Source organism: Monomorium pharaonis, chromosome 7 (assembly GCF_013373865.1).
Source record: "Monomorium pharaonis isolate MP-MQ-018 chromosome 7, ASM1337386v2, whole genome shotgun sequence".
Taxonomy (NCBI): Eukaryota; Metazoa; Arthropoda; class Insecta; order Hymenoptera; family Formicidae; genus Monomorium; species Monomorium pharaonis.
Genome location: NC_050473.1, coordinates 3225325 through 3240924, shown reverse-complemented (window position 1 = coordinate 3240924; position 15600 = coordinate 3225325). Strand labels below are relative to the sequence as shown.

The window sequence follows — 15600 nt, the reverse complement described above, 5'->3', positions numbered from 1 at the left end:
GATGACGAAAGAAACATTAAGAAAGAATGGCCGCTTACAACGCGCACTTTCCCATTCGTGTCTTGGTGCAGCAGAATGGAAGCCATGTTCTCCGTGTCTTGATAGATGTCACCGATATCCACGTCGACCTGGAACAATTAAAAAAAAACATAATTGTCGACAATGAATAAGAACATGTACATAATTATCTGACGATCTGGACGATTAAATATTGAGAGAGAAACGAAGAAATTATGGTGTAAAATCTCTGTGGTAATTAAATATGCCGAAAAGAGATCACTTACATTCTTTAACCTCTCGTAATGAAGGCCGTCTGGTTGCGACGTGTTCCTGGTGACAGTCCACATCGGCAGGCTGTTGACCGTCAATAATCCCTCCGTAGGTTTCAACGAAAGTCTGATGTCTTTGCCGAAGGCCTTCAAGTGAATCTGCGGCTTCGCGTCCACGCTCCTCTTATGCACCGTGTGCAACACAGGCACGACTTCGTACGGTGGCACTACAATTTTTTTTAGGGTGCAAAATGCGTTTTTTACATTCCCAGAGGGGCTGAGAAGATCAGCCGAGCTCTTTCCTCCGCGAGATGTAAAAAAATAAGGAGATTTCCGTTTGATCTTATCGCTATAATATTTCTCGGAATACACACATTTTACGTAATGTACTGTTTGCAATTAGCATTTCAGAATTAATGATCTTACCGATCAATTCCTCAGACCGAGCGTGGCTGTCACTAAAAGAAATCACGGTCATTTAATATCGAGGCCTGGCGACAAGCAACAGAGACCCTTTCTAAGACAGAATGGTGATTCTCAAGTGACGGAATCGAGATGAATATTTATCGAGAATGATTCACGACATAGAACTGGAGTTTAACGGCCCGTTGTCGAGCATGAAAAATATTTGCACCTCTGAGCCTTGAAATCTTTGGCCAGGGATGCGTCAAGAATACGAGGAAGTTGGAAGTCTCACGCGGATAAAATTTAGAATAGAAATGTATTTATTCATCGTTAAATTCGGCATGGATTTTATTTCGACGGAATTATTCATTAGATTAAATTCTGGAGAAACAAAAAACTAACTTTCCTCAATGTTCTGGTTCTCATTATGGAAAAACAAACTTCAAGTCACCCGAGGAACAACGTCATACATTCGATTTTTAAATGTATATCTGGGAAAAAATGTTTTTATATGAAACATTTTTTCCCAGGCACACAAGTGTAAAAAAGTAAATTAAGTATAAAGAAATAAAATATATATATATATATAAACATATATATTTATGATTCATGGAATATATAAAACCATAAGCAATTTTTTCTCATTTTTTATACCTAGGTTTTCGTAAAAAGAGCAATGCGAAAATTATCCTTCTAATTAGTTTCTGTCTTTTTACAGTATAACTATTATTTTTTAACACCAAATAGAAATTTTGAAAAAGAAACTAGTATATACATATTTTGTATATAATTAATGTAATTATGTATATAAACAATTTATTACTAGGACCTCGTAGGAATCGATATAAATTAAAATGTGCATATCCAATTATCGTTAACGCATTCGTAATCGCATTCAATTGGTGACCCGATGCAATTTTTAAAGCCACGCTGACGGGAAAAGAGTATATATAAAAAAACAGAAAGAATAACGCGTGAGTTACTTTTTTCATTATTATTACCGGACTCGTGTCCCGTGTAGAACACCGATAGCATCTCTTCCCTTGTCATGTGCTCGTGGATCTGAAACACAAATGGGTTTAGGTGAACGTGCGCGGGTGTCGCAATATTCTTACGTAATCGAGATCGCGACCGTCGTAATCTCGGCGCGCCTTATCGATCGACTCGTGCATAAATCCGTGATGAGATACGCCGCTTGGTCGATTACGACGTTTATTATTACTTTTACGATTAGTTTCCTGCGAAATACGAAACGCGACGTGTAACGCACATCAATGACGGTAAAAGCGAAGGCGCCGCGCGTCTCACAATCGAGAGGTGATAGATCGAATAAGATTTCTGCTAATTTGTCTGACGTAGAAACAACACGTCGTTTCCTGCGCGCGGAAATAATCGCGTAATTGTTCGTGCGGAGAAATGAAGAAGTGTATGGTAGAGAAAGAATTTATATGCGAGATCTTTTGTGCGGGCAAATCTAGCTTCCGGGATTCGCAATCTAGTCATTATTGGTCATTACAACATCTCCCTCCCGTACGGTTCTTTTTTTCGCTTGTGCGTCCCGACGGTAGTTCCGTGACTCCAGTTTCGTTTACTCTATTTCCCTTTCTTTTTTTTTTAACTGGCCGAGGCGATTTCTTGACAGCGTATTGTCCCCGTCGGTACCAATATCGTGGGAATAGCGAAACAAAATGGATACTGTAATCGGGAATGGTAACGCCGCCGGCAAAAAGGCATCACGTTTCGTGTTGTAAAAAGTTACATCACGAACGGTAGAACTATCACGGCTCGGAATTTGTAGATTAATCCACGACTGAAATTTTGTGTTTCACAATTCAGACAGTAAGAATGATTAAATAACAACGTATCTAGTAATTACAATGTGACTGCAAGAGGATCTTGCTCTCTTTATTAAATAGAAAGGGAATATTAATATTATTCGTATATAGCAATAAGATAAGATAAAATTCTTTCAACACTGTTAATCTAAGTATGTAACAATGATTGCAAACAAACTTCAAATTAACGAATTCGTTAAATAAATTACATTAGTATCAGTGTGCACATTTTATTTAACCTTTTTGCTTTTTTCTATTTGATGACTTGATGACCACTGATTTGTAGGCTCGCGCAGATCAAGACAGCGATTTTTCAAGTGTTCTCAGAATCGTAGCCCGTCCGGTTTTACAGCGGCCGCCCGTAATTAACAGGTATGCACGGGTATTCTGTTTTCCAATCGCATTTCAAGGTCTGCCTCTACCATTTCACAGCAGTGTTTGCTTGCGCGCCGTGTCACAGAAATCAAGCTACAGCTGGAAATCGATCGAAGCCCCTGGGAGTTCTAAGGTCGATCACTTTCGCTCATTATTGCCGGCCGCGAGTCTCCGATCGAGAGCCCGATCGACTTGCGCTACAAGCGATCGTTTCGCTCCTAACAAAGCGTCGACAAGATATCAGCTTGTCCGAGTGCCCGAAATTCCCGTTTGAACGCGATTTCACAATATAATTGACATTTCTCTTAATTTTTAAAATATTTTATAACTAATGTATGTAGAAATGTAAACTCTTTCTTCTTTTACTTGATTTTAGAAATCTTATTTCAATTCTGATTGGTTGATGACATCTTAAAGCAGTGCTTAAAGACGGTCTTAGGCCGGATCTACAATAGGTGTAGTAAGCCTTACGTCATAAGGAGTTAACCAATTATATTCGATTATTCTTCTCACGTTTAATTATAATTGGTCAGTTTCTTATAGCATAAAGCTTACTACACCTATTGTAGTTCTGGCCTTAAGCCCGTTCTACATTAATCGCAAGTCGCCAGTTGCAACTTGCGACACCCAATGACTGTCGAGCTTCAATTAGAAACTAGGCGCTTATTGGGTGTCGCAAGTCGCAACTGTGTGCGCCTACAAGATGCGCAGTCTATGCGTATGAAGTCTATGCTTCAGGCCCCTTCATCCTTCATTTGAAGCAGACGACATAACCTAATAGAATAACGGCGAATCGTGGCAAATACGATGGATTTCGACGAGAAACACTTGAGACATTGTATTCTTTTTGCATATCAGTCAAAAATGCATCCTACTGAAGCTGCACGAATGATTTGTTCTGCTCTGGGTGAAGATACTATAAGCCATAGAACGTGCAGCACTTGGTATCAAAAGTTTCGTCGTGGAGATTTTAGTTTTTGGAATAAAAAAAAGCACCATACTAATCTAAAGAAGTTCCAAGACGAGGAACTCGAGCAGCTGTTAAGTGAAAACTCCTCTCAGACTAAACAGGAGCTTGCATTGCAACTTGGAGTAACCGCTAAGTGTGTAGAAACTCGCTTGCAGCAATTGGGACACATTCAAAAAGAAGGTAGATGGATTCCACAAAACCTCAGCCTGGACACCAAACAGAGAAGATTCGACACAGCCATGTCCTTGCTGACTCGCTTTAAAAGACGTGATTTTTTACACAATATCATCATAGGTGACGAAAAAGTGATATTATATAACAATCCCAAACGTAGAAAATTATGGGCAGACCTCGACGTACAGACGACAACGTGCAACGTGAATGTCAAGAAGATATTGCTATGTATCTGGTGGGACATCCAGGGCGTGATACATTATGAGCTGCAGGATCCTAGTGAGACCAATGCAGAACATTATCAACAACAACTCATCCATTTGAACAAGATATTGCAAGAGAAGAGACCATGCGTGAACTCAGAAACTAGGCAAGTCATCTTACAATATGACAACATTCTACCACGTGCAAAGGCGATAAAAGATGTCATCTGTACTTTGGGCTGGGAGATTCTCCCTCATGCGACTCATTCACCAGACCTAGTTCCGTCGGATTACCATGTGTTTCACTCGCTTCAACATCACCTGGGCCATTCGCATTTTGACACAGTGAAAGAAATCCAAAAAAGCATTGAGGATTTTATCGAATTAAAATCACAAAACTTTTTCAGCGACGGTATTAGACAGCTGCCCAAGAGATGGAGCAAAGTTGTAGACAATGATGGAGATTATTTTGAACAACTGTAAAATTTTACAACTTTTTAAAACATTTTTTTTTGTGTGTGTGTGTGTAAGTAAATCTTTTTCATTTTATAAAAAAGATATCAAATTAATTGGAAGAACTGTAAAATTTTTAAAATCACGTTTAATACTTTATTTTCTATTTTTGTATAAATAAACTTTATGCATTTTATAAAAAAGGCACCAAATTAATTTGAACATGTATATTCACTTTTTTGATATAATATAAATATTTTATTTGATATAATATAGTTTTTTTTATTTGCCTTGAGTCACGTATGCGCAAATGATTCTACGTCAGATCGAATGGCAAATAATCGAGGAAGATGTCTCAGGACGATTTTAGACCCGACAATGAATTTTGTAATACCCGTCAATCATGACACGAGTCGCGCGTTTTAATCGTAATGTATTTCACGCGTCTGCGAGCATAACCGCCGATCGATAGAAACGCCGTCTTTCCTTTTTTATACTCCCGTGAAAAGTAGCTTACTCTCTTGACTTAGAAGCATTCCGGTTTTCGCTTTCAGGCTCTATCTCTTTCTTTCCCTCTCTTTCTCTCTTCCTTTCTTTCTCCGGTGCAATAAGTACATCGCAAAATCATGTAAATCATGTGGAACGACTGCCGGAAATCGCGTTTCTCATCTGAAAGTAATTATTTGTACCGTTTCCTAACGACCGGAGATTTACGTAACTCTGCTGTCGACTGACCGGTCCGCAATGTCTGTCCGCGAATGATTCAACGACTATCTCGAGAGAGAGAAGCGCCTCTTTATCCAATTACTATGTTTAACGTATCTATTATCGACATTCGCGTTCCATCGCTTTTCACTGTTTGCCGATGACGAGACGCACGCTCGCACACGTGGACGTTTAATCATAAGCGTAACCTTTTCCTATTTTTATTGTTGTGCATGCTTAATGATTTTTTATTGCTTGTATAAGTATATTTTAATGCGTTTGTCGCGGCATATATTTTATTAAAATTTCTACGAGCTATTGATTTATTATAATTTATTATATACGTCACTTCCGATTTAAACTAATTTCTACAGCCCATTTTAATCTTATATTAATTGTGATTCAACAAACGGCAAAAAATTTTTCATACAAAAATATATACCTGTATACGAAATATGTCCATATATGTTCAAACATTTAGTTAAAGATATTATTGCAATTATTGTTCAATCGCGTTATCAATTGATCTTTCTATGCAATCTTTCTATTCAATCAATCTTACATATGCGAAACGCTAATGTCCAAATTATAAATTTTTTTCATAGAAAATTCGTTACGACATTCAATGTACTTCACACATCTAATTTTTGTAATAATTAACGTATTACAATCTGCATGATTAAATTTTAAATTAGTGATTAAAAATTGGCAAACTTTCGTATTATTATTTCGTATTATCGCTTAACAAAATGTTTATCTCGATCACTTTCTCGTTCAGTTTTCTTGGTTGCCAATCATTATCACGTACGCGTTGGACTTGGCAACAAAAATTGCGCGAGAAATTTAAATTACTCGAAAAAAAAATCGAAAGCAAGGTAAGGTGGCTAAACAACGTCGAATGGTTCGATGATTTTATCGCAATTTTGTGCGCGAGCTTGTTACGTAAGTTAGAGGAGAACCGGCCATTGACCACGCTCGTCGATGATTATCTACAACAAGATGACGCGCTCAACCGACGCGTGCTGAATAGTGCCATTAATCGCACAATTCTTTCTTTTTTTCCAATTACTGTACTTTCCTAATTACGAGGCAGTTATTATTGACACCCAGCAATTGTCAGCTATTAATCTCCAATTAACAAGTTTCCTTTCGCGTGTCTCGCGTTAGTATTTTATCGATTTTGAAAGTAAATTTGGCGAGTAGCACCTAATAAAATAAGTTGATCGGAAAACTTGGCTAGGCGTATACATGTTGCAGTCTTCAAATTTAGAAATACATTTTGCTTTTATATTTCTTTACTTCAAACTGATTGCTAATAAAAGAAGCGTGAAATAGATCCGTGAAAATCAGTTATAACTCTTGTTACATACAAAAACAACAGATCAGTTGAAAGAACAAATAGAATAAGAGATTTTATATCGTTTGCAAGTTTCCCGCACAAATCACAGCGCGATAATCAACGATCGTCGGAATAATTCTCTTGCAAATAACCGGCGCACCCAACATTAATCGTGAGTAATGATTAAAATTATGAGACGTCATTAATTCCTCCTCTCCCACGTTGCCGAGCTTACTCAGACTAATTAATGCTCTTTGTGCCGTAATCGCGCTAAATGATATTCAAACGTTAAAATGAGTTAGAGCCCGTGCAAATTAAACGAGCTCGCTATTGCAAGGAATCGCTTGAAAACAAAGCGCGCGCATTTAGAAGGCACACTTTAAATTATATTCGGTAAAATTAACGTGCGGCAAACGGGAAAAGAAAAGAGAAGGGTCCACCTCAGTGAGTAGAGACACGCGCGCGAATCAAAAGACGCTGCTCGCGCACCGTGAATTTCACCTCGACGTGATTAACGTGAATTAGAGTCGTCATCGCGGCCGTTCGCTTTAATTCAAGACAGAAAATTATCCTTTCGCGCGAAAGAACACGCGTGTGTTCTTTGTCTTAAAGAGGTAATTGCACGGGATAACGGTGTCCTTGAGGCGCGTCTTGATTCCGCGATCTTACCTTGTGGCATCGTACGAGAGGTAGAATGATGGCCATGCAGAGAAGGACAAGGGCGCGAGTCATTTTGCATAAAAATATTCCTGGTTGGTTGCGTCACATCGCTGAAACAGAAAATATTATCTCGTTAATGAGAGCGAAGTAGAGGGTAATTAGCGCCCGATACGGCAAGCGCGGTCATGTCGCATATATACCCGTGTAGAAATTCTACCTAAGTGTAATCAGGACCAAGTTAGGTTTCCTTACTCTTATTGAGGCCCAAGTTAGGACGCCTACCTTGGTCCAATATCGATTTGTCCCTCTTTTTAATCTAGGGGCCTACATTGGTTTTCAAACTTGGACCAATATAAAAATTTAGCTTGAGCCAAACTAAAGTTGTTTATTTTATTAATATTTTAATTTAATTTAATTTAATTTAATTTATTTTAATTTAATTTATTTTATTTTATTTTAATTTTATTTTATTTTATTTTATTTTATTTTATTTTATTTTATTTAATTTTAATTTTAATTTTAATTTTAATTTTAATTTTAATTTTAATTTTAATTTTAATTTTAATTTTAATTTTAATTTTAATTTTAATTTTAATTTTAATTTTATTTTATTTTATTTTATTTATTTTATTTAATTTTAATTTAATTTTAATTTTAATTTTATTTTATTTTATTTTATTTAATTTTATTTAATTTTAATTTTAATTTTAATTTTAATTTTAATTTTAATTTTAATTTTAATTTTAATTTTAATTTTAATTTTAATTTTAATTTTAATTTTAATTTTAATTTTAATTTTAATTTTAATTTTAATTTTAATTTTAATTTTAATTTTAATTTTAATTTTAATTTTAATTTTAATTTTAATTTAATTTTTATTTTTATTTTTATTTTTCTTTTTATTTTTCTTTTTATTTTATTTTATTTTATTTTATTTTATTTTATTTTTTTATTTTATTTTATTTTATTTTATTTTATTTTATTTTATTTTATTTTATTTTTATTTATTTATTATTTTATTTATTTTATTTTATTTTATTTATTAGTAATTTTATATTTATTTCTAAAATTATTTCTAAAATTATTTATAAAATAATTAAAAACTTGCCACTGCTAGTTTTGAACCCGGGACCTTAGGATTACAAAACTTGTACTCTATCTACTGAGCCAATTGACTTATTGATATTGGGTACTTGTTATTGTCTATATATACTTATTAGTACATTAAAATTAAAATTAGACTTTCGAGAAAAAATTGCAAGAGGCACTTTTATTGCAGATTCTTATTCGGAAAAATCATACAAACATATTAAACAAAAATTCAACTCAGAAAAAGTTGATAATTATTGTGTAAACAATGTTAATTAAAAATTAAAAAATAATTAAATAAAAAATAGCTTTGTGTCAAAAGTTATGAATGTTTTGGGCTAAAATTTTCAAGACTTTTAGAGAATAGTAACCGCTACTATTTAAGCCCTATTACAAGAATTTGCCATCACTTGTCCATTTGTTATTAACAATTTAACAAAAAATAAATTTTGGCAGTTTTTAATTTTTTTCTCCTTAAAAAATAAACCAATTGGAACGTTCGACGGCTCATTTAATAGATATTTTTAATACCTATAAGCTTATATTTTTTGTTTTTTGCTAACAGTGATAAATTTTTTTTATTGCCAAAAAACAAAAATTTTTACCTTCTTTCATTGTTTACACAATAATTCCCAACTTTTTCCGAGTTAAATTTTTGTTTAATATGCTTGTATGATTTTTCCGAATAAGAATCTGCAATAAAAGTGCCTTTTACAATTTTTTCTCGAAACAGTGGTTTCTGAGTCTAATTTCCCTGTACTACATATGTTATAAACTGACGCAATTATATTATTTATAAAAGCAGTTAAATTTTGCAAAATATATTAAAAATAAATAGCATTAATTCATTTACCTATTAATTTCATTGTTAAATTTATCTTTTTCCATAGCCTTAATAATTTGATGGAAATTGCAATCTATTTAGCACTAATACTTTGAAGTGTTCAAATGGTTAATTAGATGGTTAATTATATTTAAGTTGGGCTTATATATGTAAAATAAATTGGGCCAAAATTACAGGATATATTATTGTCCAATTTATTATATTTAATAAATAAATAAAAACAATTTTAAAATATATCAATTATTTATTATATTTTATGCATTATGTATTATACATATAATCGTATCGTTTAATCAATCGAAATAGATATCAATATTTGTAATACAGAAATGGTATTTTTTTTTAATCTTACAAAAACATATTATGAGTCTGATATCGGTTTTTTGCAATTAATATTCTATTTAAAACTTTTGTTTTTCTTTACGATCTATTTAAAAGCCAAACATAGAAGACAACAAACTCAATAAAATAGATTTTATAAATAATGTATTAGCTAATTATTTCAGTCTATCAGACATGGAAAACAGTATGTTACTTTGAAATATTTAAGCCTAATACAATTAATATATTAAAATAATTAAAATATAAAAATTGAGAAAAAAAGCTATAACTAGGCAAACCTAAATATAACTATTTTGGAGCAAACATCTAATTCAAACTAGGTCCTATACAGGCTATAACCGGGCAAACCTAATTGTGAGTCTTGGGGAAAAAGTTGTAAATTTAAACCAGGCCCAACTCAGGCAAGCCCAGGTTCAAATATCCTAAATAGGCCCTGAATAGGTTTCAGTCCGAAAAGCCTTTATTTTGGATGCCTAAGTAACGCCCGTATGGGGCCAATATTAAATAGGGCATGCCTAGATGAATTTCCACACGGGTACTTGAAACTTCGTCGAGCACTTGACATTTACTTATTTGCGTATTCACTCGAACATGTCTCTCTTTCTCTCTGAACCCTGAAAAAGTAATTAGGATATCTGCCTAATTATTGAGATTGACCAAATAAAATTGATTGACGCCCGACGATCGTGCTAATTGTCGAAGAAGAAAATCTCCTTTTCTTCTCATCTAATTATCTCCTTTTCGTCTTATCTAATTATCTACGAGCGGATGAAAGAAACTTCGACAGCCGGTGTGATGAAGAAATCCTAGAGTTATATAATTTTTTTTTTACCACACTTCTCCGTCCTCCCCTCCTCTTCCGGCGGGGCGAAATGTGAAAATGAAGAATCGAAACTAACCGTCGCGATGAGTTCACGCATGCATGAAACTGAGAACAGCCGCAGCGCGCGGAAAAACGAGAGCGCGGCGTTGAAGAATACACGCGCGCGAGTACGAACGGGGGCGATCCCGGAAGGAAAGTTTCGTTGCATCGGATTAGCGCCGAATAGACTTCGTGTCAGAAACTTCAGATACACATACAAAACATAGGATATCTAAGAATAGATGTTTCGCGCAAAAGCTGAATCCTTGAGCACGGAAAGGAAAACGCAAGAAGAGATTGATAGTTTGCGAATTTTAGAACTTTCTCAAGAGAGCACGTCAGAGATTGGAAAAAGCTTCTTGATGCGTCAAAATTAAAAAATTGTATTGTTTGTAAACTCAAAAGATGTTATTTATGAACATTTTATTTTTAACTCATAAACACCACACCCCGATTTAAATCATACTGTAATCACACGGGTGATAGGCATATTTGTCGTAATGAAACAAAACCGTTACGACGTACAGGTAAAAATTTGTTTAAGATTAAAATTTTCCTTGGTGCAAATTTGTACCCGTGTGTTTTTTACGGGTTAAAACTCGAAATACAAAATATCATAATAAATCAATAAATAAATTCGCTTTGATTGGATATGATCTTAGATTTAAAATTGATTTAAATTTAGATAATTATTCTGAATATTTTTCTATATATAACTAAAAAAGTTTAGTTAAACTTTAATCAACTTGATACTAACTTTAGTCGACTTTAGTTAATATTTATGGGATCCGGAGTTGTTGGTACCATTATGATTTTCTTGTAATATCAAGTCGGAATGTAACATTAAACAGTCGAAAAAAACAAAATCGTTAAAATTAAATTAAATTAAAAAGCCATTAAAAACATAATAGCATGCGCGGAAGCTACTTATGTAAATTAATTTTAAATCATAAAGTATGTTCTGCATTTCTTAATATTCAAATCTACCAATATGGAACAAGTAAATTATTAATTTTAAAAGTTACTTAACAAATTAATTGCACAAATAATGTTTAATTTAATAAAGTAGAATATAAATCGAAACGTATAAAAACATTCGATTAAAACATATTATTTATCGCAATATGTTTTAGTAAAAATTACGTTACAAAGATTATGTGTCAAAAGATTTTTTTGTAATGATTAAAGATGTTGAAAATAAAATACCTAAAAAAGCTTAGATATATGTTTTTATAATGTAACTTTTTATATTTTATATTTTCATTTTTTAATTCAATTTATTAATATAAATTATCGGTTTCTTTTTTAATCATAGTCTGAAAAAGGAACTGAAGAAAGAGCTCTAACACAGTAAACAAATTGCCACAGCTCCCTTTTGCTTGAAAAACTTACTTTCTACGATACATATCTTTGCTGAAATTAAATTTTATAATTTTACGGAAGAATTACGAGAATCACGAATCAAAGAATAACTCAGACGGAGAAATCTTCTAGAGTAACGGAGTTTCTCATACATCAGTAAAGAAGAAAGAAAACACGTGTCTTATTGTTTTAATAAGGAATAATGATCTTCAACTGAGTAATATATTCGGCCTTCGTGCAACAATAACGACAGTTTCATAGGTCATAACAACGACGATACTACGCGAGGATTGAGAGTCACACAATTACACTAGAGAGGAAATCCATTGTGCTGCTTCGTTTATGAATTCCGATCGTCTGTGATCAAAAATTATTCATACAGTCATTAAATAATTACGGGATTACATCGTATTCAAGTATCTTATTTGCGCACCTCCGCATTGTTATCCTTAATAGTGATCAATTTGCGAGAATTTCTAAAGAAGGATACTAGTATTCTGTTTCTTCTTCTCCATTAAACAGAGCCTTTACACAAAGATTGGATAAATATAACGCAATCACTCTAGAACGATGCGCATATTTTTTAATCTTTAAGTTCGCTTCTGAACAAAATTTATTCATTTTATTTTCATACCTGTCACGTATATCAATCTCCGTCATATTTTGTGGCATTTTATAAGTCATTCATATATACATACTTAGCAAAAGCATAAAATTATAAAATTGAATTATGTCAATTTTAATTGTAAAATTATAATAGTTACTATAGTATTAAATGTCAACACTAATCGCAAGCGAAGACTTATTTATCAATATTAAGAACATTCAGAATTATAATTATTTTGCAAAAGTATTTATTACAAAGAGAATTGAAAGCACTTGCGCGTATTATGATTTTTATAATGCACGTTATTCTCGCAAACATCCAAACATCCAGAATATAATTAGTTCATAGAAAAGAAATACTTTCACCTAGAAACCAGTCAAACAATAGAATATGAATTTAGGCCATTGTTTACCGTCTCGGTATGACATCTAATTAGTTTCATGGTTGCTTGATTTTTTTTCGAGTCAAATTTAGCAATTTGCAAGTTACAAATCATATAAACTAACACTTTTTATTAAAAAAGAAAGGAATGATGCTAATAACACACAATAGCTGTAAAAAAAAGTAAGAATGACTAACTATCCGGGATGACTGGCTTATGCCAAATTGTAAAAGTAGAAATCGCGTGAATAATACAACATCATTTTTTACTTGACCTTGCAGAAACAAGTTTGGGCGATGGCTTGCATTATCAGGGTGACATTTCATTCATCTTATTGATTTAGTCATGCTAAAAGATATTCTGCACGGAGAAGTCGAACCAACAACAACTTATACGAGAGGATAATAAATACAAAATTGCCCTAAATTATATAGCAAGGGAGTTCTGCGCAGCGTTCACTTTACTTAATCCAACAGTCACTTGATTTAATGAAATTAAATCCTGCGTAAAAAAATTAGATCAAAGAACAAACTGAGAGCTAATTAATTGCTCTTCTGAAATTATGAGAAAATAGCAAACATTAAATTATCCTATAAAAATGTTATAAAAATCTAGTTTACATGAGCAAAAGCGTATTATTTTCGTCTGACCTCGAAAAAATGAATTCGAGTGATAGGTCTGGGTTCGCGGTAACGCTCAGTCAGCTTTATTGTTTTGCGTTTTGTGAACGAGCAAAATGTACCGATCTTCTTTCTTTATGCGGTGTTAATTAACACTATAATTGCAGGTTATAAATGCCAGTGTTACACTCGGAAAGCTGAAGATGAGTTGCCAGGTAAAGGGCAACTAGTTTCATCGTATCATGCACGATCGAAAAGGGCGAGAGAGAAAAAGAAGCAAAGAGGGAGAGAAAAAGAGGAATGAGGGGAGGGCATCTCGGTTGCGAAAAGCAATTCGCCTTCCTCATCAAAAGGAGGCAAACGACACGATTTCATCTACGAGGGAATTCGAGAAGGGGGAATAGAGTCAAGTCGCGATTTTATATCGCCGAGTGCACCACGCTCGTTTACTTTCTTTTCGGATTAGCTCGAGAAGACGTGGGATCGAGCGGCGGATTCTCGGATCAATCGTGCTGAAGGAAGCGATGGAAAGTGCATGTTGCGATTGGCGGAGATAGTCGTATCAAATTTTTATCCGTCCACTTGCTACGTGTCACGTAATGTTTATACACAGCCGTCTGTATATAACGCAACAACTCCGAACGTATAACTTGTACGTTGCAATATCGGCATGCAATTGGCTCGTATTTATGTAGATCAACAGTTACGGATTGCAATGGGTAAAAGATTGCGAATTACTGACATCACATCAAGGCTAGAATTCGTAATTACCTCTCAAAGATTAAGTATCAAATTTATATTGGATGCGTGGAAAACAGAATAAATTCCAAAGGCTCAACTTACGTGTAACAAACGTATAACGTTTCTTGATTGTACGAAACATTATTCGAAGGATAATAGAATACCACGTAACTATTTTTAAAAATAACAGAAATTTTAATTAAAGTAGAAAGGTTTTTACGCGATGATTTCCTGTGACGTTAGTTAATGGTCTAATATTATCATAATAGCTCTCAGTCATTTTTAATAATATACAATTTTTTGCGCGTTCGCGATAATATATCAAATTAAGTTTCCTGGAAGTTGTCCGTTTTTATAGACGCCGGGCCAAATGGTTCTTGTACAGTTTTACTATCCATATTAAAATAATTCGATATATTTCGAACGATGTTGTTTGACGGAAATTTATGATATTTACTTTGTCGTGCGGAACTTTTTATGGTCGAGCATGGAGAGTAGCAAATTTTATTACGACGTGTGTTCACTTCGCATTCGCAAATAAGTGGATGGATAGATACAATGAGAACGGTGAGCTAATCAGCGATAGTCACCTATCCCGCGTTCAATGACTTTCTTTCGGTCCATCATACACAGCTTATAGACAGCAGGAAGTAATGAAATCTGCCTACTTCCGGAATAGCGAAAATACCGGTCGGGAGACAGAGTAACGTGAGAAATTGCGCGACTACCGGGACCCGTGCTTCTACTTATTACATCGTCATACTGAAATTTCAGAGCTGTGCACACATTCCATTACGAAATGTATTATTTTTTTTTTAATATGTAATTCGAACGGTATACCGTGAGCGTACGTGATCTTGATATTAGGAAACCCCGTTTCTTTCGAGAGATAAATCCACTATCATTAGGCTTTATGTGTTCACCAATTCTAGATCAATTTCAGCAATATACCGGATGTTTTCCAAGTCAGATTTCACTAATACTTTTCGTATGAACGTCGTAAAATTATACTGGTGCATAATTCATCTACTTTGCTTTCTTGATCAAATCGGAACCTGCTTCTGCTTAGCTTTCACGCAACTCCTTATTTTTCATCATTGAATATTGACAACTGTGTATCTCGAATTAAAATTTTTTTTCAAGTCAACTATCCACTGGAAATTAAATGAAAAACAAGGTTTCGCTATTAAGTTTCCCTAACTGAAATCGCGAAAAATCTTTCAATTGCTTCTTGTGAACATCAAAAACTCTTGACACGAATTTTCAAACGATGAAACTCCATAATAAGTATTTTAAGTAGAAAAGTATTTTACACCAGGTAATAGCTACAGAAAATGGAGATGGATGATCATTCATCTTATTA

At 33.7% G+C, this 15600-nt stretch overlaps 1 protein-coding gene across 6 annotated transcripts in view; it reads right to left on the bottom strand.

Moving 5' to 3' along the window:
• LOC105836189 (venom metalloproteinase 3) overlaps positions 1 to 15600 on the bottom strand; it is a 58801-nt gene that overhangs the window by 14617 nt on the left and 28584 nt on the right. For all 6 annotated transcript variants that reach the window (XM_036290246.1, XM_012680049.3, XM_012680046.3 and 3 more), the window contains exons 3-6: positions 7398 to 7498; positions 1676 to 1736; positions 285 to 496; positions 39 to 128 (exon numbers count right to left, since the gene is read on the bottom strand). In XM_036290246.1, the coding sequence (XP_036146139.1) occupies positions 39 to 128; positions 285 to 496; positions 1676 to 1736; positions 7398 to 7460 (426 nt within the window). In that variant the 5' untranslated portion in view covers positions 7461 to 7498. The remainder of the gene's footprint in view (positions 1 to 38; positions 129 to 284; positions 497 to 1675; positions 1737 to 7397; positions 7499 to 15600) is intronic.